General features: G+C 41.7%; 2 protein-coding genes across 6 annotated transcripts in view; one reads left to right on the top strand and one right to left on the bottom strand.

Annotated features, from left to right (window-relative positions):
• The window catches only part of greb1l (GREB1 like retinoic acid receptor coactivator), a 46,103-nt gene extending 37,835 nt beyond the window's left edge, over positions 1–8,268 (top strand). For all 5 annotated transcript variants that reach the window (XM_084368111.1, XM_084368114.1, XM_084368113.1 and 2 more), the window contains exons 22-34: positions 255–487; positions 689–1,254; positions 1,421–1,529; positions 1,818–1,964; positions 2,538–2,677; positions 2,898–3,059; positions 3,179–3,383; positions 4,198–4,360; positions 4,498–4,725; positions 4,810–4,951; positions 5,052–5,252; positions 5,779–5,917; positions 6,009–8,268. In XM_084368111.1, the coding sequence (XP_084224237.1) occupies positions 255–487; positions 689–1,254; positions 1,421–1,529; positions 1,818–1,964; positions 2,538–2,677; positions 2,898–3,059; positions 3,179–3,383; positions 4,198–4,360; positions 4,498–4,725; positions 4,810–4,951; positions 5,052–5,252; positions 5,779–5,917; positions 6,009–6,172 (2,599 nt within the window). In that variant the 3' untranslated portion in view covers positions 6,173–8,268. The remainder of the gene's footprint in view (positions 1–254; positions 488–688; positions 1,255–1,420; positions 1,530–1,817; positions 1,965–2,537; positions 2,678–2,897; positions 3,060–3,178; positions 3,384–4,197; positions 4,361–4,497; positions 4,726–4,809; positions 4,952–5,051; positions 5,253–5,778; positions 5,918–6,008) is intronic.
• Positions 8,269–10,957: 2,689 nt separating this feature from the next.
• Positions 10,958–26,803, bottom strand: abhd3 (abhydrolase domain containing 3, phospholipase). The gene is made up of 9 exons (XM_084368490.1): positions 26,513–26,803; positions 24,434–24,597; positions 21,044–21,226; positions 18,614–18,659; positions 14,944–15,056; positions 14,412–14,585; positions 13,604–13,652; positions 13,347–13,512; positions 10,958–13,208 (listed from the first exon to the last, which is right to left on the bottom strand). The coding sequence occupies exons 1-9, from the start codon at positions 26,672–26,674 to the stop codon at positions 13,027–13,029; spliced, it is 1,239 nt and encodes a 412-aa protein (XP_084224616.1). The 5' UTR covers positions 26,675–26,803; the 3' UTR covers positions 10,958–13,026.
• Between the last annotated feature and the right edge of the window lie 956 nt (positions 26,804–27,759).

Genomic DNA, 27,759 nt, shown 5'->3' on the forward strand with positions numbered 1-27,759 from the left:
GTTTACACTTCCACATTCACACCGTGTGTGCTGTCTGTTCTACAAGAAAGATCCAGTTACATTTATCCTGCATCGAGTGTGTCAGTACTGGGTCGTGTATTTGTGTTGTATCAGCATCAGTAAAGATGCACATTGGTTTAAAATGCATCTTCAAAATTAAAAATCTGAGAAAATATGGAAATATCCTTTAAATGAAAATCCTAAACTATGACCTTTTCTCAGCAACAATCTTCTTATCACTTTTACCCTTCTAGGTCTCTGAAATACAGCGACCTGCGTCTGATAGACTCCAGCTACCTGACTCGTACGGCCTTGGAGCAAGAAGTGGGTCTGGCCTGCACCTATGTGTCCATGGGCGTGGCTCAGGACCCCAAGAAGGCCATGGCCCCTCGGGAATCAGACGGAGAGAAGGTCGCCACCAGCTTGAACGATGGAGACGAGCTGGAAAGACCTCAGAGCAATGGCAGCGCTGCAACCAGAACGTCTGGTGAGTCCCAGACCCTGCTGAGTCCAAACATTCAGTTTCAATCACTCAAAACTCTTCAGATTAGTGTTTAAAGGAAATATGGTCTTAATTTGGTGAAAAACAGAGTCTCAACTTAATATTAAAAGTTATTTGAAGTAGATGAACCAATGTATCATATCTTGAAACGTTTTCATATTTTTCCCTCCTCATGTCTCCACTCAGGCTCTTTGGCAGAGAACGGTGTCAGCTCATCTGACGTCGCCGACTCTTTCCAGAAGCCCTCCACCTCCACCTGCCCACCTGAAGGTGCAATCACATCGGACGTGGGGACCGTCACACAAGGCTTCAAGCAGGAGTGCGACTCCCTGGGAAGCCAGCTCTCCTCCAACCCCTCCAAACCCTCCAATGCCCCTCCCTCTCTTTGCTCCAGTTCCTCCTCCTCCGCCCCCTCCCCATCATCCTCATCCACCCAGAGGCCCAGCCAGTCCACGCAGTGTGGTCGAGAGCCCAAGCCCACCCGGGTGTCCCCGCGGACGGTCATCATGTCGCGGGCAGCGTACAACCTGCTGGCGGGGGAGTCGGGGAGTCAGCTGAGCTCCTTCTCGTTGCTGCCTCATGCAGATGCGGCGTGGAGCAGCCCGCTGAGGCCCCTCATCACTCCCATCCTGCAGGGGGCGGATCAGAGCATGTACTACCGCCAGTGGACTGTCACCAGGCAGCATCACGCTGATTATGAAGCTCCACCTGTGCCACATCCTCGACGGCTGCTACTCAGTGGACCACCACAGGTAACTGCCATCCCTCTATGGGATAAGTTAAGGTTTTATTTTAAAAATGTTCAACTGTAACTTTGACTATCGTTTGTCAGATTTTAATTGGGGAAATAAAATGATCAAATGTCATTAAAATGTCAAAAGTGTCATGGTAACATTACCTTTTTTTGTCCGTTGCTAGGTGGGAAAGACTGGTGCCTATCTGCAGTTTCTTCGCATCCTGTTTCGAATGCTCATCAGACTGCTGGAGGTCGATGTCTACGACGAGGAAGAGGTGGAGGAGGAAGAAGGTGAAGATCATCGGGACTCATATCTTTTTAAACACACCATAGACATCAGGGCTCCAGGGTGCAACCCAAAGATCTGCAAAGTGCGACAAAACATTTCACCGGTCGCCTGAAATTGTCTTATAATTCAGCTTCAACTTTTTAAACAATTGATGTCATCTCAATGTTTTTGTTGCATGTGCTGTGCTGGCGCATTGTGTGAAGTTAGTCTAGAGCCCTGGATATAAGGAGGCACTTCATGTTAGATTTTCATGGCGGTGATTCACCTTCTCGTGTTCTTTTCATCTCCAGAAACATCAGAGGTCACAACTCCAATAAACACCCTGTGGCCTGACATCGAGGAAGTTCGAAAGCTGCCCTTTGACCCCAACCCCCGGGACCCTAAGTTCAGGAAGGCCAGCTCTGTTTACACTGACAAGATGCCAAAGTGCTTAAAAGGTCAGCAGAATTATGCAAACACCAGGGCAGGGTGGTATGGGATTACATGTAGCCAGGATTATGTAATCAGATTACAAAAACTATAATGAATCCAGAGCAAATTTGGAAAAAAAATGTGTAATAAGATCATAGGTAAAATGTCAAGAAATACTTGATTACATCTTTGATTGTGTGTTTAAGACATGGCAATTTAAAAATAAACTTTTTCATGACCTTGAATAAGATGAATATGTTCTACTTTAGTTTTTTTATTACTTTTTATTTACATTGAAGATGGAAGATTAACATATTAAGTGAGTCCTCCATGTGGCCTTTGATTAAAAAAACAACTGCAACAAAATTTTGAATACAAGAAACAGCATCCCACAGGCTGTAGAATACACATCTGCAGCTTGTAAGGGTGATCTAATTTGGCCGAAAGGAAATGTTAAATATGCTTAATGTATATTATTTGTATTGAAAATATCTTGATGAAAAGTATATTTGTGGAACTCGTACTCTTGTGGCTGCGTCTATAAGTTTAGCATAACGTTTAATATTTTTATATAATATAATATTTTTTCCTACTTGCAGATTTTAAGCAGGAAGGAGAGAGCCAAACACCAGCCAAACGAGAGACCAAGTCCATCCGTCTGAGCAGGTTTGCTGCCCACAATGCCTTTCATCACTGCGAGCAGTGTCACCACTACTGTGAAGCAGGCCCTGCCACACAGGTGAGCGCAGCGTGCAGGCTAGCATCACATGTCTGAGACACTCCTCTGCTGCCTTCTTTGAGCTTGAGTAACTTCAGACTGTTGGCTGACTTACGGATGCATATCCTAACCTGTCAAAATACTTTGACAGTGGAAGGCTTGAGAGCTCTTTACTCTCTGTAGTGGTACTTAATGCGATAAAGCGATATCTCCGTGTTAATAATGCATGTGTGTGTTGCAGCTGTCGGAGTGCACCTTCCACGCTTTCACCTTCTGCTTGTCCATGCTGGGGGAGGAGGTCCAGCTCCAGTTTGTCATTCCCAAAGCCAAGGAGCAGCACTTTGTCTTCAGTCAGCAGGGGAGCCACTTGGAAAGCATGCGCCTGCCTCTGTTCTCCACCAAGGTTAGCTTCCTGTGCACATGTGGGAGTATTAGTGTGAACTTAGGTAAATGTCTCAAGAGGGCAGGTGTTAAATAATTATTTGGTCACTGTTTTGACTCTTCTTCTGCGTCTGTCCCCAGGACCCTGCGCTGCTAAAGAGTCCAATCTTCACCCCGACGACAGGACGCCAAGAGCACGGCCTGCTCAACATTTTCCACGCCATGGAGGGCGCCACTCATCTGCACATTCTGGTGGTCAAGCAGTTCGAGATGCCCCAGTACAGGAAGTACTGGCCCAACCACATCCTGCTCGTCCTGCCGGCCATGTTCAACAATGCAGGAGTTGGTGAGCAGCTTACTGGTGCAATCGATTGAACTGAGACGTAAAACAAATTTAGAATATCATTTTTTCCAACCCTTCCTTTGCCAGCATAGATGTGTCAATTTTCATGGGAATTTTCTCAACAGATAAACAATCAAAACAAATTGGAGAAATTTTCAACAACAGGAACAAAGTTTAATGAGCAAACCAAGCTCAATCTCCCCCAATACAAATCAAATCAAATCTGTTTTATTTGTACGGCCCCAAAATCCCAATCACACTGCTTGCGGTCTAATTCATTCATGCCTTTACTATTGCTTTGTTACACTTTGGACCCGCACATGAAAACGTTGCTCCACTAGTCATAAAAAACCTCCACAGGGCACCTGTAAGTCTGCGTCACCTTGCAGCTTATCAGTGATTTGTCACACTGAGCGAGCCACCCTGGTCATACATTAATTACAGTCAGTCACGTTTGAGCACAGTAGTCTGATTTGTAAGGAAGCAAATCAGGCATGTGGCCTGTTTGAAAAGGGTGTAACCGAACTAATATGAAACAGGGATCATTGAGGTTAAGAGGCCATTTACCCTTTTACCTATTTTCTCTCAACACGCCCCCTGAGTGTCAGCATGCTAATATTTCTGTACAGGATAGACCCGATGCTCCTTTATGCTGAACGTGGAACATGCCCTTGTAAATTCACCTGTAAACCTGTAATGCCTACACACACTATGCTATACTATATACTACTATACTAAGCTTTTGAAGAAGCTGAAAAGCATTTTGGGTGTTTTGAGAAACTATTAAATGAAAGACTGACACCCTGTCTGTTTTTAGGCGCGGCCCGCTTCTTGATCAAAGAGCTGTCATACCACAACCTGGAGCTGGAGAGGAACCGACTGGAGGAGCAAGGCGTCAAGAGGCAAGATGTGTGGCCTTTCATCGTCATGATGGACGACTCCTGCGTGCTGTGGAACACCCATCAGCCAACAGACAGCAGGTAGAGATTGTTTCTGATTTGTAAAATGTGTAAAAGACTTTTTAACGCTATGATTATTCAAATGGCTGTAGTTACCCCTACTACTAAGGTTAAAACTCATGTCTTGTACCCTGTCCTCTTTTTTGTCCATCTCTCAGTGAGATATCGGATGACGGCTCAACCTACACGAACGTGTCCCTGAAGATGGTGCTGCAGCACATGGAAACCACACCAAAGATCTCCCTATACGCAATGTGCGGCACGCGCAAGTGGAGCAGCGGCCTGGCTCGCAAGTCTACCAGCCAGCCGTACAGTCGGTGCCACCTCCACGACTTCGTCATGCTCAACGTGGACCTGACGCAGAATGTCCAATATGACCTTAATCGGTAAGTTAGTGTAAGATTGTGTCAGTCGATCACATGTTTGGTGATTTGTGACAGATGTGCTGACTGTTTTGTTCCTATGTGCAGGTATAGCTGTGAAGAGGTGGACTTTAATCTAAGGGTGAACAGTAGTGGGCTGCTGCTGTGTCGCTTCAACTGCTTCAGCCTCATGAAGAAACACATTCCAGTCGGGGGAAACAAAGACTTCCTGGTCAAACCTAAACTCATGGTGGGTGTCATGCAACCTCTGCCTATCTGTAAGTGGGTTTCTAGTTAGTTTATCTGTCTTCTTTCAAGCGCTAATTCACTTTCTTCTCTCTTAAAAAAAGGAAATAGAAAACCCCGCCCTAATCAGCCCGTCCCAGTACGTCTGCGCTCCAGACAGCGAGCAGACCCTCCTGGACGCCCCGGCCCAGTTCTTGCTTGAAAGGTTCCTGCAAAGCTGCAGCCACAGACTCTTTCCGAAGGCTGTTCAAAACAGAAACAACCCAGTTCTGTCCATCGACAGCTACCTCAACATAAGCCCCGAGGTAAGAGCTCCCAGGAAGTATCAGCTGAAAGCAGGAGAGGAGACAAATTAGCACCATTACTTCAACTGAACCACCAAAACTACTGTGAAATCCTCTACATGAGATATAAATCAAGTTGTTCTACTGTTTCAAGGGAAGTCTCTACCCTGTTATCTGTTATGAAAATAAGAAAAACCTGCTGACTGACTTAATTTCACGTTTAAGGTTTGTAGAACCGTCTGAACCCACAGAGAAACATGTTGCACGACTTCGCCATCTGTTTTGCTCAGAAAACTCCGACCTGCATCCGTGCACATCTGCAAACACAGAATGCTAACAATGCATATTTGCACTGTGCATTTGTGCACGGCGTCACGACACGCACACCTAGACAGGACTCTCGTGTTTGCATTTTCTTTCTGTCATGGAAATAAATCATGCAACCTTTTCATTTTGCTTTAAGGATTCATGATGATTATTTCACGGGTTGTAACCTCAAATCTGTGTCCCATTAATGACGCGCGTCTCGTTGTATCTTCTGTCACAGATTTCCGTGTGCTACATCAACTCTCGTCCACACTCCACCAACCTGAACCACCAGGGCCTGCTGTTCAGCGGCCTGCTGCTTTACCTCTGTGACTCCTTCGTCGTCTCCGGACTCCTCAAGAAATTCCGCTTCCTCAAAGGTGACTCATCAGCGCAGACGTACTGACTAAGATGCTGCTCTTGTGTTTGTATGTGTATTCACCTTTTTTTTTACCTTCTTCGTGTCCACAGGTGCCACCCTCTGCGTGATCAGCCAGGACCGAAGTTCCCTGCGTCAGACCATCGTCCGACTGGAGCTGGAGGACGAGTGGCAGTTCCGCCTGCGGGACGAGTTTCAGACGGCCAACTGCAGCGAGGACCGGCCTCTCTTCTTTCTGACCGGCCGCCACGTTTGAACCTGAAACGTACCGGGTCCGACGCACTGCCGCCCAAACACAATCAAGAAACGAGGATAGTTCTTTGCCATTCCAATGGAAGGTCGGAGGGGATCTGTTGGAGATCCACAGTGCCCCAAATACTGTACTACCACAGTGCTCTATGCCTGGCTCATGTTTGAACTCGTGTTTGTCTCCACTGGAGCTTCTACTGAGAAACACTTTGCTGTGGGAAAAAAAGCACAGCTGATACTGAACTTTATTTGTTTTGTTGTTGTATTGCGCAAAAATGGACGCTCCCTGATCAATGATGTGACTATTTGAAGATTGTATGTGTACATGGACTTTCAACAGTATGTCCCGTACTGGACGTACTTGTTATCTCAGGGTTTTAATGGGAGATCCAAGGGAGGTCGCTTAAAAGGGTAAAGCTTTTCTCCCAAGTTGTATTTTTGGCTTTATCTTACGTTGGCACCAAAGACATCCCTTTCGCTTTCCTTTCTCACCTGCATCAAACTCCACGAAGCTCATTGTTTTGGATTTCCATCATCACCATCGTCGCTTCTACTGCCACGCCATCGGGATTCAAACAAGAAGCGACCATTTGAGCTTCTTCTTCTTCTTGTGCCTCCTGAAAATATATACGTGGCATCGATAATCCATCCTGTACGAAGGTGTTTTTCATCTCCAAACGACTTGCTCTCAAATGTATCCAAAGATTTTCGCTCACAGCTAAAGAAAGCTGCAAGTTGTGTCCTCTCAAGAATGTAAAATGTTTCAAAAATGAAGCGGGTCTGTTGTCCAGAACAGACAAATGTGACTTGCCACAGGGTTTTACTCATCTGTTAATGTGTATTACCGATCACACACGGATGTAAGTCGAGTTTACTGGTATTTTTCGGTGTTTTGAGCGTAATCACGCCACGTCAGTAAATGAAACATAATAATCACTGCCAAATGTCCTGCTACTGACTGTGCCTGGGGTTACACCTCCTGTTGTAAAGGCTGATCTCACGTGGATGGTTCTGGCTGCCGTCCACACATTAAAAATCATAATCTGGGTAATAATCAGAGAAGCTTTAAACGCTGTCAAAAGCAGGTGACCAGATCATTTCATATACTTGAACGTAGAATGTTTTTATATGTTTCTGCACAGGGTTGTCCAAAGAATATGCCTTAAGTGATGTTTCATGCCGTCACTGCTCAAGTCATTAATTTTTTTATTTTTTTTTGACCAATAAGAATGAAGAAACCATTTAACTGTGAGGCGAGGGAATGTTTGTCCAAGTGAAGCAAAATGATTAATTGGATTTCGGACTACTGTACTGTTTAAAGCTTTGTTTACATTATTAATATATTATATCACCCCTTGAACCACTGAGGGTTACTGATGTTTTTTTTAGTCTTGTGTAACTTTTGCCAGTATATTTTTAGTCATGATGTCTTGCTGCATTTTTATGTTATGTCGCAAAGGCAAAGAAGAATCTACCTAGATGTGTCCTTAACCATATGTCTGTATCCCTTCCTGTTCTTGTGTTGGATTTTTTTTTTTATTGAAAATGAAAACCAGGTCCGTGAGGGGTTCTTATTTATTTGACAAGCATTTTTGGACTGATAATCATGTTGAAGTGTAATATTTGATTGCATGCTAAGCTCGCCTAAACCGAGGGAGTGTGTCCTCTTCAGAACCATCCGTGAAGGCTTTGCACAAGACCCAAATGAATGATTCTTAGATCTACTGAATGTCATTGAGGGGGGGGAAGGAGGAAATGTGAACTTGCACTAGTTGCCAGCAGAAAAATAAATGTTTCCCACTATTAAATGAGCCCCGCAATTAGTCCAAATATAAGACTGATGATCAGAAAATGTAACTTAAACTCCAATGGTCCATAGAATGTGTCTTTCTTTTGAATAATTTAACACTTAATATGCAACTTGCTCTCACAATCTTCACTGAAATGTGTTTGATGACCATGTGCAGCCCAGTGGCAGCCTTGGTGTCTGGGTGATCTACCTCATGTTTCTCATTGTGGTTACAGGCTTTGAACATATGACATTAGAGCCATGCTATTGTTGTTGAAAACGTATGAATGTAATAAAATGACTTCTAAAATCAATTGTGCGTTTGTTTTTTTAAATGATTACATTTTTATACGGTTTTCTCCTGAACATCTGGAAACAAAGCGTGTGACAGTGTAGCATATAGGATGTTCTGATTTCCAGCTATTTCATATTTAAAGGTGCGCTGCGTAGTTTTTTATTTTTCAGATTCAGAAGAAAGTTCTTACTTTCTCTCCATTTTGAGACTATTATTGAACCCGCAAATGCTGATGCTGCAGAAACTCCTAACATAAGGAAGGACAATTTTATTGCTTCTTTAATCAGCACATCAGCTCTCAGCTGTGTTAACATCATCGCACAAGAGTTTTCTAATGATCAATTAGCCTTCTAATGTGACAAACTCGGATTGGCTAACACAATGTGCAATGAGGCCACAGGAGTGATGGTTGCTGAAAATGGTCCTCTGTACACATACGGAGATATTCCATTAAAATCAGCCATTTCCAGCTAAAAGAGTCATTTAAAGGTCCAATTTGGGAGAAAGTAGATTTTTGAGTCTCATTTACAACTCGTCAAATACAGACGCTTTGGGATCGAGGCTGTATTTCTCATGAATTTTATGTTATTTAAATTGAAATGAAGGGGACCCTGAACTTTTGGCCAAGAAGATGCACACTTCCCTTCATTGCGGACACACAACACATGATACAACATAACACTTCATTAGATTTCAGAGGTTGAGTTGAGCTCCTTGCCGTTCGACTAAACTTAGACTGATTTCCATTTATTTTTCTGCTTTCCTTGTAATTTGGTGTGCTTCCCAGGTAGCTGCTGAGTCTTTTAAAGTCTGTTCCCAGTGCATTCATACAAAGCTTAAGCAGTGTTGTTGAAATGCATGTGCAGCCCTGTCTCCAGTCTGTGATTAATAATCCTCTCACTCTCTCCTCTGCAGCCACTAAATCCCACATCTTTTTATTCTCCTTAAGAGTAAACCCTTGCTCATCTCCCAGTCACGTCCTTGCCTGATGTTTGTCTCACCTCAGCACCTCTGCAGCTGTGCCGTGACTATGCACAATGACCCTTCTCGTTATAAAGAGCGGAAATGGCCTCTTCTCTTTATGGATGCTGTGTAGGATCCTCTCTGGCTTCACTGTAAGGGCACAGGGGCATTGCTTGTCCAGGGACGGTACTATTTCAGCTCGTGCGAGGTAATATTAGAGCACACTTTCCATCAACCTACAACCCCTGTGTGATATAACACAAGGCTATTTTCAGCCAGCTGCAGTCAGGATAGGATAAGGAAGAGAGGGCAAGAAGAATGGCTGGCATGCTGATTCCTGCGTCATATAATTGCTCTTTTGAGAAAAGCAGAATGATGTTGCGCACGAAGCCCGAGGGAGTTTTGTCTTTAAAGATTTTAGATGTGCCAAAGGGTTTTCTTTATAGCGAACTGGCATTAAAGCACAGAGTAAAGATGGGCTTTCTTTGGCTTCTCTCGATTATGCTGTAATTTTTCACTTTCCTGGATCGACTTCATTGTTTGATTTGATCTTTTAGCTGATACTTTAACAAATCCTTCGAAGGAAAAAAGAGAAAATGCCTCATGAGAATTCCCTCTGACATATTTCTTTCATTTATTCAGCCCTGAGGCAACGCAGTAGTTAATATTAAACTACTTTGAAACACTGGAATGATTAAATGTATGACTGAAACATCCTTTATTCCATCTCAGAACGCTGTTTGGTTATTGATCTGTAACTATGTGGAATTAAGCAGAGTGCAGTCTCACATGAGCAGAAACATCAACATTAATAACAGAGGGGATTCCTGCCACATAATATCAATTCTCATAGATGGTAAGCAACAGTAAATTACTCATCCCGCCTGGCAGTCTACTCTAATTACTCTCATGCTTCTATAAACCATCTAGCTAAAACCAAAGCTCATCTGTCTGCGGGCTTATTGGGGGGTTGGGGTGAAGGTAAATGGAGTGCCGGGGGATTACGATTTGCCTTTGGGTGGATCACACTCACTACTGCAGCAAATGCATATCCTATCAGCAGCTAAGCCTGTGAGTGTGGAGTGAGTCAATTCCAGGGACCAAAACCCAATACTGTGACAGGAGCGGAGAGGAGGGAGTGTGACCCTGCAACGACACACCGGTCAAGCGGTAAGCCAGCTCCACTCGTAAGACTGTCAAACGTCTTGACTTAAGGGTCGGGTCCGTGACCCAGGGTGGAGTCGTGTGTGAGCCTGACACCTCACGTGCCTGACCAAGCACTCTGGGGACTATCAATATGTAGCCACAAGGCTGTTCCAAAGGGTGTCAAACCTGCAACTGAGCAGCCACCTCCTACTGTACTGGTGGTGACCAGTGGACACTACAACCCTAATACCAAAAAAATAAGTTTAAATTGGTAAATATACACTCACAGTGTTGAAACTTTTTAGGAATTAGAATTGTACAATAAAATAATCTATAATAATAATCTTTTTGTTATTGTTACTGCTGTTTATTGTTTTGTTTTGTTTGAGTCTATTTCCCCCTCCTGTCTAATGCTTTGCCATATGTGTCTTCATGTTGTATTGCAAATAAAAAAACAAGAAAGAGAGATGGAGAACTGCTGACAAACGGTAACTGCAATCAGTTTTTCTAGCCTGCGGTGAATGGTCAGTTGAGCAATCCAATATACTCTGTTGACAAGACTCATTACGAGCAGAAGCACTAGAGACAGAACACACAAACTGACCTAGACTGTGTTTAATAATTTATTAAATACAGCATATTACACTCATGTTGATAATGTGCATATACTGGTACTTACACTATAGAGACATTTTTTAATTTAAAATCTTATTGCTGCACATGTTAAACAGAATGTTTTTTTTTTTTCTTTTCTTTTCATGTAGTGTACAAAATAAAATGCAGCAGCCTATGAAAACAAACAAACAGACTTGTCCTTTGTGCTACAGATTACCAGGTGATGTTAAGGTTCAGGACATGATGACGCAGATGAGACACATGCTACTTCGATGGACACTTGGCAGAACAGACAGACACCAAAATTCCACAGGAACAGGAAGTCAAGATCCCTCATGCAGTGCATTACTGAAAGTCTGGCCGCCGGTCAGGTCTGCCTGTTTCATCGATGCCAACTCATACACGGTAGCCAGCCCCATGATCATTGTTGGCGAAACAGAAACACACCAGGACCGACAGCCAGGTTCCATTAACGATACTATGCATCTCGTAAAGCAACATCCACCACTTCAAACGGCCAATATGTACACTCTCTGTCTTCCTATGTGCGTTACTTCATTCACATCACTGTATCTAGCACCCTCAGACTTACTTACATTGTATAACCACCAACATTTTCACAAAGAAAACCCTCACTGAGTTCATATACTGCTCTGTTCAGCCTTTAGGATATACTTTCATATATCGAATGAAATGATGTGCCTTGCATGAAGGAATTAGAGGCATGATAGTGTCAACTAAAATAGTGCAATTTCACATTCCTTGTCATTTATGAGTTATTCTCTATATAATACATTTGTAGAACTATTTGGTGTGCATAAAGGTAGAATGTGTGAAAGTAAAAGTGCATGCAAATGGTTAAGGAAGGAGTAGTTTGACATTATTGCAAATACGCTAATTTGCTTTCTTGCCAAGAGAGAGACGAGAAGATTGATACCACCCTCATGTCTGCAGCAGCCGGTTAGGTTAGCTTAGTATAAAGACTGGAAGCAGGGCGTGTGAAAGCTAGTTTGGTTCTGTTCAAAGGTTTAAAAAAAAAGAACAGGTGGATTTTATTACCTTTGGATCCAAGCTAGCGGTTTCCCCTGCTTTCAGTATACATGCTAAACTAAGCTAAGCTAAGCTAAGCTAATCGGGTGATGGCTGTAGCTTCAATGGTATCAATCTTCTCATCTAACTCTCTGCACAAAAGCAGATAAGTGTATTTACCATAATATCGAACTATAACATTAAAAAGAAAAGAAACAACCATATGTCAACTGATGAATAACATCTACCTTTAAACAAGGAAAATACAAACTAAAGGAGAATGATCGAGAACACAAAATTAGACAGGAAGGAAAGACGTATGAGTAAATAAAGTCAATCCCTGAGGGCTAAAATCCTACTGACATGAGTACTTAAAGATGCTTCATGAGCAAACATGATTGGATTTTCATGTACAGTACGTGTGTTAACTTAAAAACAAAAATAATTGCACAAGGTAATAGCAGATTTTTTTGTTTTAGCTAGCTAATGCAACTAAACAAGATGGGCACAAATTCAGCTTTTCAACAATGACATGAACAGCTATGCTTGTGTTTTTAAGAAGCATATTATTCAGCTTTAGATTACATACAATGACTTGTTTACTGTACGTAATAAATAAATGAAAACTGAATGCAACACAAATGCTGCATTCAATAAGATGTGCCTTTGAAATGAGAAAAAAAGGTTTTTTGCTTGTGGCAGGAGGAAGAATGGGACGGAAGGATGGAGGGAAAAGATTAAAAAAGTGAATGGAAGGAAGGAAATAGGCAGGATAGGATTAGGTAAAGACGAAAGGAAGGAAGGATGGATGGAATGCAGTAAGGAGGAATGAAGGGCAAGGATGAAAGAGGAAAACAGGTCAAAGGAAGGAAATCAGGTAGAATGGAATTAGAAATTGAATGAGTAAAGGATGAGAGGAAAGATGGATGGTGAAAATGAAATAAAGGAAGGAAGGAAAGAAAGAAGAATAAGAGAGAGGAAGTAAGGAAGTAAAACTAGAGGAACACTTTGTTAAGTACTCTTATCAGGAGAGGTCCGTGAGTCGGCTGCCTTCTTCGATGACGGCCTTAGCAAACTGCTTGAAGACTCGGTCCATGTACGTGCTCTGTCGAGGCCACAGGCCCTCGAGGAAACCAATATGGCCGCCATGACAGGTGATGAGCAGGGCCAGGTTGGGATTCTGCTTCACTGCCTCCACTGGAATGGCTGCAAAGGAAACAGCAGGTCCTGTTTTCTTTTCTGTGCACTAGATTCTCATTCTGCATGCCATCGTATAAGCAGGGTCTCTAAAACCAAATAAAATCAGTTTTCATCCCATTCTAAAAAATTAGGTGTTGAACTCACCATGAGATGGGGAAAAAACATCATCAGCAGCGTTCAGACACAGCATTGGCACCTGCACAGATTTGAGCCTGTGGACAGGACTGGCATCGTGGTAGTAGTCGTCATTGGTAGGATAGCCAAACATTATGGAGGTGAACCTCTCGTCAAACTCTCGAATGGTCCGTGCCTGTAGGGGCAGAGTAAAGTGATTAAATGTTGGCCACTTTGTTTAATTAGATTAGAATTTATGGCAGTGTGTCAGTGAAAATAATCCCGACCTTCATGACATGATCGATGTCGTAACACTTTTCAAGCACTGGTCTGTGTCTGCGGGGGAGATTAAAAATAAAACTGTCACTGTGGTGAAATGATTTGCGTCCGAAAATGTCCCTCAGAACTGCTGACAAGGTTGTTACAACGTAATGAAACAACAATCAAGCTTTCAAACTACAAATGCAATACCGTTAATGTATATCACACTCACGTTAATACACAGATAGTAATACAGTATATTGACAGTGTTGAGTGTTAGAGTTAATCTTTGAGACAATGTGTCAACCAACATGGTAACGTTTTGGCCTGGAGGCCTTCATCAGAGCTGATGGTTTGTATGTGCGCTGCCTTTAAAGCTTTGGGTATCCTGCAGTTTCAACACTACTGCACTGTCTGAGCCAAATTACTTCATTTTTTTCAGGTAAGTTTTGATTATTTTACTAGAGTGATTATATTTCTTATAATATTTCATTTAGGCAGCAGATAGTAGTCTAAAGCCAAGTGCACAGATTATAGCTTGTTAAAACCTTCTGCTAGCTTCTATTAGCTAACTCACAACATGATACTTTTCACAATAATTCCAATGAAAATTTTCTACCTGGAATATTGCCGTAATTTTGCAACCCTAGGCTTTTTTAACATGCTTTAACGTGCTTCATCTAACAAATAAATATACAGCAGCAGTATTGTTGGCCTGGAACTATCCCAAAAAATATTGATCAACATATAAAAGATGAACACAAAACAGTTTCTCAACGTTCAGAACTAGCAGTGAGTTAGCGGCGTGTTAATCCCTCTCTGTCCCCTGCTGACCTGTGCACGGAGGCTTGTAGGCAGCTGGTGAGGTAGGAGTTGAAGAGGAAACGGTCCAGGGGTTTTTCCAGTGAAGCGGTGCACTCAAACACATCCCAGCCCGCTGAGAAGACTACGACCCCTTTCAGACAGGTTTCCCGGCCCTTTCGCCCCAAGTAGTTGGCCAGCATCATCCTGAATTACGCAAAGAGGGCGAGAGAAAGGGACAGATGGGGGAAAAAACAGGGATTGGGACATGTTCCATTTCTGACCAATCCTTCACTTCATGGGATTAGTGCTGTGCAGTAAAAAACACCTTCTTTACGCTGCACTGAGCGACTGGAACCATGTTGAAGCACTGACTATAGCAGATAGTCATTTGCTAATGTTGGATTATTTTATATATGGATATTTCTGGGTTAATATATTTTCAGTTTCAAGTTCAGCGCACACTGGTTCACTGAAAAGTTGTCTTGCACAGCTTTTTGAGATTTTTAAGCAGTGTTGGCAGTTCTGAAAAGTCCAGTCAGCCGGTAGTGAGTGGCTTCATTACCCGCCCATTGATACTCCAGCAGCCATGATAGGAGCAGCTCCATGAGCCCTCTGGATGTGCTCGATAACAGTCTCCAGATCCTCTGTGTTAGCTGCACAGTAGGTCCTCGGCGTCTGTGTGGGACAGGAAGACAGTACTGTCACTCTTTTGTTACTGCTTCTCTACGTTTGTTAAAAAAGACTCAATGTGAATAAAGTGAATTATTTTCATTTAAGCTAAAATGCTGAAATATACATGGTATTTATGTAATTTCTGTTAGGGCTAATTAAAAAATATGGACAGTTGTTTCTTTTGTCAGGTATTAACCAAGCTCAACTTTTGTATACACATACAAGTTACAGCTACAATACCTTACCACTTTCTCTGGGTGCTCAAATTAGAGGAAAAACCAGTTAAAAGGTTGCAAACATTTTTTGAAAATTCAGGTCTCCAGACTTGCGTTTTCATCTAGGTGCACGCACCAACACATTTTAATTCAATTTTCTAAACATAATATTATGTAAATGATTGTAAACAGGAATAAAGGTGCAAATTCATGTTTTTCTACATTTACATCACAGCACAAGCAACGACAAATGGCGATGACCTCAATTGTTCAAAAAATAAACAGCAAATGAAAACAATGGACCGATGGAAACGTTAAGTTGCACTTGACAGATTTTTGAGTGCATCTGCAACCAAAATAGTCGCACCTGGAGCCCAGATATGAAGTGATAATAGGCTACACCGTGAGAATAAATGAAACCAGAAAAAGTGCAGTATCAATACAGCTGTGATAACTATGATTGCTGTAAATACCGCACTAAATGTTGCATTATCAATAAGTGTTTGGACTCTATTGGGAGAATATTGTGAGTAAAATTGTACATATCATAAACAATTATTTATTCATTTCTTTTATGTTATGTGCTGTGCGGCCTTTGCCCATGTTTGCCTCGGCGTGGTTGCTCGTAGATATGAACATTTTCACTTGGGTGAGGCTTACATGGAATATATATGATTAAAAGTCTGTTCGGAGTAGGAAATATAGCATTTGTGTCAGCAACACTAGAAACAATGCTGCCTCTGACTGAAGCTGTTTGTCCTGTGGGAATGTTGGCAGAGGGAACGAGCTGGGCCTGTAGGAGTATGGGAGAAGGTTGCTAATTTGCAACAGTCAGAAAGATCAGCACAGACAGTGAGAAAGTCCTGACTGGAGAAAGTATCAACAGTGCAGAGAGACGAGATAAGAAGCTTACAAGATTTGCTTACGGCATTTTTTTGCGGTACACACATAATGAAAGTAACCTTTAGACAATACTGTGAGAAATACTTGTGTCTCGCTCCTCCTGATTGTCAAGAAGTTACATTTCAGAATTTCCACACCAATATTAAGAAACAAACAAATATAGTCAAATAAATCCTTGGCAAAGACAGCATATTATATAGTAGACAGGTGTGAGACACACAGCCATGACACATACAGTAGCTAAAACACACGTGGACACAAGGAGCTGACACATGATTATGAAACAGACATGGCGATCCTGGGCTATCAGGACCTTTGTTATGTATGGGGAGAGATAGCAGCAAAGGAAGTTCACCTATAGATTCTACCACTGTTGGGCTGCACACGTGCCAGTCTCAGGTCATGGTATTTTCCATCTTAAGGGAAGATCAATTGTTGATATCAGCTGCTGCTGTACATAAATGCAAGATGCTCTGACAGTGAAATCAACCAATATGATACAGGAGGCAAATCAAACTTGAGCTAAAACGTTAAGTTAATCAATTTTCTGATATACAGAAGATAAACCTGCAACTGTTTTGATCAACTTTGGTAATCTTAAACAGGCATTTTTCACTTTTTTCTTTTTAACTTTTTTACCAAACAATTAGTCAATTAATTGACAAAACAATAGTCTGAATATTTTAAATGGAAATAATTAATAGTTGCAGAAATAAATCAAACACCTTAAGCAGAAGATAAATACTGTAATTTTATAAACAGGCATGAAACAGTCAACACGATTCACTACATCACCTTTAAAATACAAACAGAAAGTACACAATTGATAGTTATTATGACTATGCTGGGATTTTTCACTTATTTTTTTGCACTGCCGTGAGTGTAAAGCATCTCTCCTGACATCCACTGGACTCCAGAAGTGAGTCCACAGTCTATAACTGTGTAAGGGTGTAAACGAAGATTTACTTTAACTCTATAACCTACTGCATATGAAAAAATGTTTCCCCTTATCACAGTTAAAACCATATTATCTGTTTTTTTTGTTTTCAGTATTTCTGGCTATCACATAAATGAACATGTTGTTGAAACAAGCAGGCAGCGCAGGTTACTTAACATTATAAAACAAACCAGCTCCAACTCCAAGGAGCCTATTTAACACGTCCAATTTCTCAGGATGCTGTTGACTCTTAAGCTCTTCAAGGCGCGTCATTAAGATTCAACTCAGGCAAAGTAAATTCCTGTTTTTCTGCCCTCTCATGGTTCCTCTAATAGGCATGCACAAGTTTTAGACTTTGCAGTGAAATAGCAAAACTTACACATCGAATTCTAACATATAAATAAGACAAAATAAAATACCAAGAGTTGGTTGGAAATATTAGAGCAGAATAAAACTCCTGCACTGCAAAGCTAGCACTCCACTGGAAAGTGTCATGTAATAGGCTTTTTACGAGGTTTAGAAATAGGGCACTGGCACTCGGGGCAGTCTTTGAGGCAGGGGGCATCTTTCACTCAGCGGGTCATTCTACAGCGCTGTCCAATTTAAACAATGGGCAATATTCACACTAACTGGGCACAGAGAAAACACTCACAGGAGCGTAAAAAATGCTAAACTGTTTGCATCTAATATAGCACAATTCCCAGCTGAAATGAGGGAGAAAACTTCCTCCTTACCACCACCACTTGATACAGTGCCAAGGTTACAGAGTTTACACTTTGTCTGAGGGCAGCTGAGCCAACTGAATTCTGGATATGACCTAGAATACATGTTTAAATCAAACTGGATGACATTTTTGCTTTAGTGTCACTTTTACCCCCTTGTTTTGTATTTGCAGCTGAGCCAGAATACAGCAGGACACAGATCAGCCACTGATTCAGATTTACACCCAGTAACAGGAACATTAGATTGATTGTGGGCAACCCCTGCCTGTAATGAAACACCATTTGTGCTTCGGATGAGTTCTCTGTATTGTAGTGATGGCATGATTAGATCGGGGTGATACAGTCGCCCATAAAGAAAGCGCCTCTGTTCCAAATGTACAGACAGAGAGGGAGGAAACTTAAAGCACGCCAGGCACTATCAGAGCCCGGGTCCATTTTGTTGGCTAAATATACCCGGGTTTAAGAGGACAGATAAAGCCAGGTGTCAGAACGGCACGTGCTCGGCGAGGTCATATTTCTGTGGATGGGCATTAAAATACGGTATCTGCCTGCAACTTAATCCCTGCTGTGCAACAACATTGTCTGTGCAGCATCAGCTCAGGCTCCCTGTGGGCTCTGTGACACGTGTGGATCAGACATGCTCTGTGCCGGCTGAAGCAATGAAAAGAACAACTGTCCCTAACAGCTGTCTTTTATACACGTACGACTTTCTGAATACGGACAAGACAAATGAAGTAATGAAATAACAGAGAATGATGGAGTTGTAACACGTTTGAGTCTTACCAGCAGCATTTCACCAGACACCCCTCTGTTGTTGAATACCACGCATCTGAAACACACAAAACACATACGCTTATTGTAGTCTCTGAAAAGATCCCTTTAACAACTTCATGTGTTAATTGTAACGGGGACGTAAAGCATTTAAAGGACCAGTGTGGAGGATTTAGTGGCATGAGGTTGCGGATTTGAATCAACTGAATACTCTTCGTCTCAGCCCCTATTTAAAGTGTGCAGGAGAGAATGCAAAAGGCCTCTCAAGTGTTTTGTTTGTCCGTTCTGGGCTACTGTAGGAACGTGGCGGTGCAACATGGCGAACTCTGTGGGTGAGGACCTGCTCCCTGTGTGGATATTACAGGCTCATTCTAAGGTTTCAGGTGATTATACACTAGCGAAAATGTAATCATGTGTATTATATTCCATTAATGAGCCTAAATCCCCCTAAATCCTACACACTAGAACTTCTGCCAAAAATCCAGTTCTAGCATCTCAAGTGTAAAAAATCTAGTTATTGTAGTCTTCTATAATAATAAAGGGAATATATGTTCTGCTTTACTCAAAATCAATAACTGGTCGAAAAGAGCTTTCAGTTTCGATCATCGAAATCAAAAGTAGGATCTGCGACTCTCACAGGATTTTTACCTCTCCCCTCAGTCCTACTTGTACTCGTTCGGCGCACTTCCTACAAAAAACAAACCCAGCGCTTCTAAGACGACACAGCTGGCTAAACGGTAGCCTGCAGCTGCATTTCCACACACTGATCACGTGTGCACAAAGACAATCAACTGACTAGTACTGGAGGTAACTATGCGCTGTGTGGCCTTTGCCCATGTTTACCTTGGCATGGTTGCTCATACATATGAAAGGCAACACTTTCACTTGGGTGAGGCTTACATGGACTATATGTGATTAAAAGTCTGTTCTGAGTAGGAAATATAGCATTTGTGTCAGCAACACTAGAATCAATGCTGCCTCTGAGTGAAGCTGTTTGTCCTGTGGGAGTGTTGGCAGAGGGAACGAGCTGGGCCTGTAGGAGTATGGGAGAAGGTTGCTAATTTGGAACAGTCAGAAAGTTCAGCACAGAGAGTGCATCTGAGGTTTATTTTCTTTTTGAGAGATTCTTTATTGATTTGTTTGGGACGAGGGTTTACTCATGGCGGATAATATCTGATATCTATAATGTTCTGGCAACATGTGATCATCATTCTTCAGTTTATAAACAATTTATAACAAAAACAATCGTTGTGAAAATAATCTTAACCCAAATCTCTTGATTCTAACTGGACAAAATTCTAGAGGAGCGAAAACTGTCAATAAATCGATCAGCCAATCAACAGAAAATGAAGTAGCAATGACTGATGGTTGGACAAAATCTGCGATTTCAGTGTCACCTTGCAGCTCTGGGAAACTGTGATGGGCATTTATATATAAAAAGATTACTCTATTGAGAAAATAACTGGCTTTTTAATCAAGTATGTGTACAAAGAAGAACATTTAGAAGATCGAGTGCACTTACACTTGTTTATTTGTTGTTGTCACTACAAGTTGCTGACTTTGCATGTACAAAGGAACACAGTGCCCTAAATTCCTTTAAACAAATGTTCCTCACTTTTAAAAAAAAATTGTACTGGGATGAGGTGTGCAGAGAGGCACAGCTGTGCGAGGAGCGCTCTGTCTGTACTGCAGAGAAAAGGCATCAGCATCCCTCCTCGCCTCACATCTTCCGCCAGTCATCTATTATCTGGTGGAGTCAGGCCTGCTGTTTGTATCGGTGTAACCCAGCAGCAGGGCGGGGCTGGACAGGGTGTTGGGCAAGAGGACTGGTAGGTGCAGGGATGTGTGTGTGTGTGGGGGGGGGTGGTTAAACACACACTGCAGCATACACTCGGAAGCTGGTCTGGGCTAAGCTGCAAAGCTTCTACCGGGATAAGCTGTAATTCATTAAGCTACACAGACAGGGGTGAGGGGTGGAAGATGCTGAGTTTGCCGGCTCTCTTCCCATGCCTTCCCCAAATCTGGGTGAAAGAATGAGTGCACAGTGAAAGGGCCTATTGCAGAGGGAGAAAGGAGGAGGGGGGAAAAAACTGCCTCCCTGTGCAACTCTTCAAGCCTGTGCTACGTTTGGCTATTTACAAAAGCAGCTCTTGACACACAGCTTAGCCCACCACTTTAATTGTGCACTTCACCTGAAATAACCCCAGGCCCGTCACTCCTGCATCCATTATATAAAAGTTATAAAATCGATACAGAAGTGGGTTTTACCTTTCAGTCAATATGGTTACCATAGCTGAGGTTGAGCGGACGACATATCTGTATGCTAGATGATTGCAAATTAGAACATAAGGCACAGAGTGTGTCAGTTATGAGATTTAGTGCCCTGAGTGTGTGTTACTCAGCGCTGGACCTCTGCCAGCATCTCTGGCCAAGACCACCCACCTATAGCCCAGATCCCGGCTCTGTTGGACCATGTGGAGGATGTAGGACTCTCGACTGGTGCCGGTCAGACCGGGGAGAAGGAGGACTGTCGGTCTGGTGGCGGGGTCGGGATGAGAGAAGCTGTCGTCGTTGTCAAACCAATCCAAAGAGATCTGTCCTCCATCTGCTGCCTTAATAAGCTCACTGCAGAGACGAGAGAGACACGCAACTCAGCAACGAGTCCGAACATCATCCTCAATCTTTATCTCTGGATATCTATTTATTTGTCTCATCTCACTTTTGATATGTAGAGGCCGACCACATTATCATCACCATCTTGTTGCTGCTGCTGACATACATCCTGGTAGATTTAAAAGCTGCACTACGTGTTTATGCATATTTGTATATCAATAACTGTATATATGTTCTGTAATATGTGCAGCATGAAAACGTGTACAAACTTTCATTTTGTTATACAACCCTGTGTTGTCTACTGAGGAATGAATCATCTTGTACCTTGAACCCTTATACAAACACTTAAGCACACACACAAGACAATATAAGTGAGAAAAAGTACTGAAAGTACCATTAACCTTGGGTGAAATGTAAATTTACATATGATCACTCATTAAAAGCTGTTTAAAACACTTAATACTTTCTGTTCAGTTCCAGGTAACATGAGCACTTCATTGTATCCATCACAAGCTCTGCCAAAGGGGAATTTGATATGTGAGTAGAACGATCGCTGACAGCCGCCTCATTTCCCTTGTGATCATCTTGTCAGCGCGCTTTGCAACACGCAGCAAGTTAGGATAAGGAGGGAGGGCATTGCACCAGTGAGCTTTTATGATCAATCAATTTCTGGGCTATACAACCCTAGCCTGGCAGATGAGGTCATTCACTCCCCGCGCTAGTGCATTTTAAAGCCTGCACTGCACACTGTGCCAGTGAAGCCAACCAGCCGACTTGGACGGCTGGCGGTAAAGACATCAGCATGAAATTACAGAGCCGCCATGAAATATACACCTGAGGCTAGACTTTAAAGTCTGCCACGGCCAATCCAGAGTGACCAGCGCGCAACGTTGGAGGGGACCTGGTGCTAATCCTCCGCTCGGACAACGAGATGAGTGGAATTTCACCCAGACAGCCAATGACAAAAAGGATGGTTTTCACGGTGTCCGTCCTTGGGTCAACCTTGCGTAACTTTATTATGGGTCGGGTGGTGTCCTGTTGTCCCCGGAGGTAATGTGATAATACAGTGAATGTGACATCGGCCGTGCCACGTTTTGATAACTGACAGCTGTGCATTGTGGGAATACTTGTCTCCTTGACGAAGGAAGCCGTCAAGAGCGGAGGCTGTGTGAATGTCCTTGGGACGGGTAAATCGTGAGGCTAATAATTTAACTAAAGGATTAAAAACGACAATACCAATAATCATGATCAACTTTTGATCAAGAGTTTTGATAAAATCAGGGGTGGGTTTAGTTTTAATGCATTTGAGTTGAATATTGATTGATAATTATTGATTATTAACAGCGCTTTGGCAACCCAAAATGTCAGTGTTTGACATCCATAGAACAGCTCGGAAAAATCCTACAGGTTCTACCTTCAAATTTTATAGTCTTTGAATTATATTAATATGACGTGAGCTTTGCACAAAAATGGCCGGTAGAAATGTACTTCAGAGGGATACTTTTTACTTCTATGCTTTCAAAGCCTGTACTTTCTTACTTTTACTTAAGTACGGACGTTTATCTATTCGTAAATTTATATTTATTAGTATCTTTACTTCTACTGTGCGTACTTTTGCCACCTCTGGATAAAATACACAAAAAAACTAGGGGTGCTTCTCATGGCCAACACCAATAAGATAACCGATAATCTAACATTTTTGTACTTTTAAAAAGAAGTTCATAACCTGAGGTTAAGAAAGGCCAAGATGAAGTGAGCAAAGAATCCTTTCTGAATCTTTGTTAAACTTGTGTTATAAATTATTATTGTGTTGTTTTCCACTGAAACTGTTAAAATAATTCACGCCAACATGTTTGGTTCTCTAGTGTACACTGCATGGCTCTACCCTTCCTCTCCTTTGTCTTCTTCTCCTTCTTTTTCTTCCTCCTCATGTTTTCTGGCGGATTGCAAACCAGCTGTCAAGGTGCATACGACCACCTACTGTGAATCAGAGTTTGTAAATGCTGCGCTTCTTAAGTCAGTGAAATTATTTAGGCTTCATATTATTGTTTTTTTCAATTTCACAGATACTGATAAATAGCAAATTACATAAATTTCCCAACATCGGCCTGATATTTATTGTGCATCCTACCAATGACAGTATCTGTATGTAAAGTTTGGGGTTTAGCTTCAGTTTTTATATTAAATGTGCACTTTTTTAGAAACTGTTTTGGTTATAAAGTCCTATATTTTTGAAATGTAGAAAACTTCTATGATCTTTTTGTTCTCACCCCACCATAACTTAAAATACAAGCTTGTTTTGCTCTAATGTTCATACACAAACATGTAACTATATGGCTTTAAACTAGCCTACATCTAAAACTCATGTTAGCTCTTGCTGACTGCCATTCCTTCTATTGGGAACTCTCTCCGTTTATAGGCCTGTAAAAAGTAGCATAGTGCACCTTTAAGTGGTGAAGTGGCAAAGTCGTAATTAGAGTAGCTGATTTTTTCCCCCTCTCCTGGCTGACAAATAAAGCACCATCACATCACATAATATATTTCATATTTTATACACACATGGTCACTGAAATGAGGATAAATCAGAATACATGAAATAAATTACATGAGAATATAATATGAACAATTAGGTAATAAACAGTATAAATGAAAAATAAGCCTCTCTTGATGAACTGTAATCTCCTTTATGTGCACAGGGGGCAGGAATGCAGTGCCAATTAATCTTCAACAGAATGTACATTATCAAGGAGCAGGCAGGGCGGCCTGAGCCAGCATTGTGCCACAAAAGATCCCTTTCTCCACTGAGCTTTTGAGTCTTGGCTAAGAACAAAACTGGGATTTGTTTCCAGTTGTGAAACTGGAAAGAAAGACATCAAGAAATAGCCAATGGCATTTTCCCTGTGCTAAAGCTAGTTTTAAAGTTTTACCGTAAAGCTTTTCTCTGTGGGCATGGAAAATTCTGCAGTGCTATTTAATTACAGTAGAATGCCTGAACAACAAAGCTCTCATATTAAGTGTTTATTTACTGTAACTATTAAGTGGGAACGTTTTTGCTTGCATGCTTCACATTTATTGCTTATGGGATATGACCTCTTTGACTTCAAATGTACATTTTAACCAGCATGTCTACGTGCAAAGAGGAACAAATTCTCAGTTTGGAGGAAAGAAAAGAGACTTCTGTGATGCATAATTAGTATGTCAGTCACGGTGAAGACTTACTTTCTGTAGACGACCCCAGGTTTGGCCGTGACAAAGGGTCTCAGCAGGGTCTGGATGCGGCTCTCCCAGCACCAAAAGGTGGGGTAGTAGGTCTCTGTCACTACTGGACATTGCTCCCTCAGAAACTGGCAGAACTTCTTACCCCCAGATATGAGCTGTGGCTTCTGCAAAACACAAGTGAATGAGATGTGGCACAGTCAGAAAAGTGACTTCTTTTTTTCCCCTCAATATGACAGTAGATCCATCAGTGGAAAACATCTTTTTTTAGCTCTAAGCCATGTATTGTTATGTCATATGTTGTTAAAAATAAATAAATAAATAAATAAAACTCTTAATCCTTTTCTTAACTTGCATAACTTGTTGCATTGTCTCTAAACTTAACATCAAGTCTTAATCTTCTGATGCTTGTAATACAGGATTAAAACTGGAACGGAAGGGCTGATTTGCAAAACAAAATTATGTGCACTCCAGGGAATATAAGTCAAACTGGTGTTTTTGGTTTAGCGATAAAATGTCTGAAATTCTTTTTCATAAATCATGTTGTCAATATTTAAGTTATTTTTTACAGTTCAAAATTCTATTAATAAGAATGCAATAGCCCTTCATAATGAAAAGAAACAGCTTTACACATGTTATGGCATGGTAGTTTAACAATCCACTGTAGATTTCTGTTGCATAATTTGGTCTATTAAATACCCCTTTCATTTTAAAGGCCCTTTTTGTGAAAAAATTAGATTTTTGAGTCCCCAATTCATCAAAAAAAAAGCCGATCCGTCCTTTAATCCCAAAGTGTCCGTTTTTGACGAGTTGAGAATGGCACTCAAAAATAAACTTTGCTTAGTTGAAAGGTGCACTGTGTAGTTTTGAGGAAGAAATTTTTAAAAAGAAGAGAAAATCTCATCTTCACTTGAATAAACTGACTACACTCACTGTCCTCAAACACAATTTCATGCTGTTTAACTTTGTTTATATTTGCAACAACCTTCTAGCCAACTTTGGCTTGTTTATTCTGTTATGGAAATATATCAAATAAATATTTCTGAGTTTGTATTAATATTGTAAATATGAACTTTAAGAATTTAAAACTTTCTTTTCTAAAAACTACATACTGCACCTTTAAAGGGGCAGTATGTAGTTTTTTTAAGAAGATATTTAAACTCAGAATTTTAATATTTACAGTATTGATTATGTAATAACACAAATTCAGACATATTTATTTTTTTCCAAACTGAATAAACAAGCTGTTCTCAGAGGACAATAAGGTCCCCAGAACACTGTTTGAAGCTAGAAAGGTGGCAGGGTCCGCCACATGTAAACAAAGTTATACAGTGTGAAACTATGTTGTGTCCTTTAGCTGTCAGTTTGTTGACTCGGTTTATTCAGTCATGAAAAACAAGTTTGTTTATTTAGTTTCTTGAAAGCATCAATGAAGATCTTTCTGTTTTGATTACTTGTTTTTCCCCAAAACTACACAGTGCACCTTTAAGTCCAGATGTTGCATTCAATGCTCTTTTCAAGCCTCTTTTAACATCCTTACTTATATTTCTGTTGTATTAACATTTTAATGTAACTCATACATGATTAAAAAAAAACGTGAGATAAATTATTAAATAATGAATAACATAATTAACACAGTGAGTCTCTGAGCATTACATAAATCCTACCGGCATTTTTAGCTAACATACAGTTATGTTAGCCTAGCATAGCCGACACTGACGTCTAACTGTAACTGTTTGTGTTGATTTAATGTAGCTACATGAGTGCAGCACATAGGTGTGGTTAGATAATATTAATTTCTGGATAATATGCTGATTAAAAATGTGCCTCTTGGCTGCCTGACATCCTCCCCACATGTGCGGGCGGTGCGCCGTTAGCCCCGCCGGTGGTGGACAGATGCAGCCTAATCGAAACCTCCATCAGGCGGACGCACCGGTCGGTTACACGCATGGCAGTGAAAACGCTCCCTCCATTAATAAAAGGACACACACGCCGGCTTCAATTGACAAAAAACGAGCTGTAAGGCAAAAAGCAGTGCCTTCACAGCAGTGTTAACCCATCATACACGTTAACGGCTCTTACCTTCGCTACTGAAATCAAGTAGTAGCAGGTGTACGCTGCGCTAAAGCCCAGCACCAGAGACAGTCCCACACCCGAACCGAACAGCCCGACTTTCACTTGATTCTCCAGATAATGCGACAGGTCCCTTGTCAAGATGTTGAAGTTGAAGTCCAGCGAGATCATTGCAAGGTCCCTAGTGTCACCCGTACTGTGAGGACAGCGGCCAGCTCGGTTCAAAGTCAGCTGTGTCTGCCTGCGAGCCCGCTGTGAAGGAGACAGTCAAGGGGACCCGGTGATGTGGTGGGGAGATATACGTGCGAGCGAGCGGTGGCGCTCTTTGACCGGCTATCTCACAGTCAGTCAGTCAGTCAGTCGGCCAGTCCGTCTGTCAGTCGCCCCCTGCAGTCAACACAGGTGATGTGCACCATGCGGGAGCTGCAGCGCTGGAAGTCTCCCTTCAGTGGGATGTTACAGCCAAAAGTAGGTTTATGCGCAGGCAGCATCATTGAACAGCTTCAGCTTCTCCTGCAGTAGAAGTTCACTGCATGATAAAACTGGGTTTGTGGTAATTTAATTAAAGGTGGCACTATGTGATCTTGGAGAGGAAATTCAAACTCGGAATTTTAATATTAATTTTTTTTTTCCCATAACTAAACAAACAAGCTGTTGTCAGAGGAAAATGAGGTCCCCAGAACACTGTTTGCAGCTGGAAAGGTGGCAGGGTCCGCCACATACAAACAAAGTAAAACAGTATGAAAATGTGTTGTCCTTTATCGTGTTTGTTTATTCAAGCATGAAAACTAAGAGAGGTTGTTTATTAATCAGTCAATGAAGATCTCTCTGTTCGGATTAATTGGCTTCCCCAAAACTACATATTGCACCTTTAACTGAAATTGTGTGTGTTAAGACTATATGCACCACTTCACAGCCAACACTTACATTTTTTGGGGGGGCCCACCTTGTCAAGAAGGGGCCAAGAGTTGTAGTCTATATTTAAAGGAAAAGTTCACTCCAAAATAAAGATTCAGTCATCATCTACTCACCCCCAAGCTGATGGAAAGTCGGGTGCAGTTTCACAGCCCGAGCTTCACAGCAAAACAGTGTTGCAGCATTCTCCTAAATAACTGAAGTAGATGGGGACTTGTTTCAAAACATAAAAAAACAAATAATATATATATAATAAATAGAATAGTCTTTAGTGGTGCATACAGTCCCAACAAAGACATTTTCATTTTTTAAATTACCTAAAGTAATTGCCTCACAGTGAA

This window comes from Pagrus pagrus (assembly GCF_965226575.1).
Source record: "Pagrus pagrus genome assembly, chromosome: 12".
In the NCBI taxonomy this organism is placed as follows: Eukaryota; Metazoa; Chordata; class Actinopteri; order Spariformes; family Sparidae; genus Pagrus; species Pagrus pagrus.

Bases quoted from the DNA above. Each gene is read 5' to 3' on its own strand.
- abhd3 (XM_084368490.1), bottom strand. From the start codon at position 26,674: ATGATCTCGCTGGACTTCAACTTCAACATCTTGACAAGGGACCTGTCG. The intron at 14,586-14,943 runs GTAATGAAGCCA...TGCGTAATTCAG, and splicing joins GCTGGAGTATCAATGGGCGG to GATGATGCTGGCCAACTACT. The intron at 13,513-13,603 runs GTCGGGATTATT...CTGCCCCTACAG, and splicing joins ACATCGATCATGTCATGAAG to GCACGGACCATTCGAGAGTT.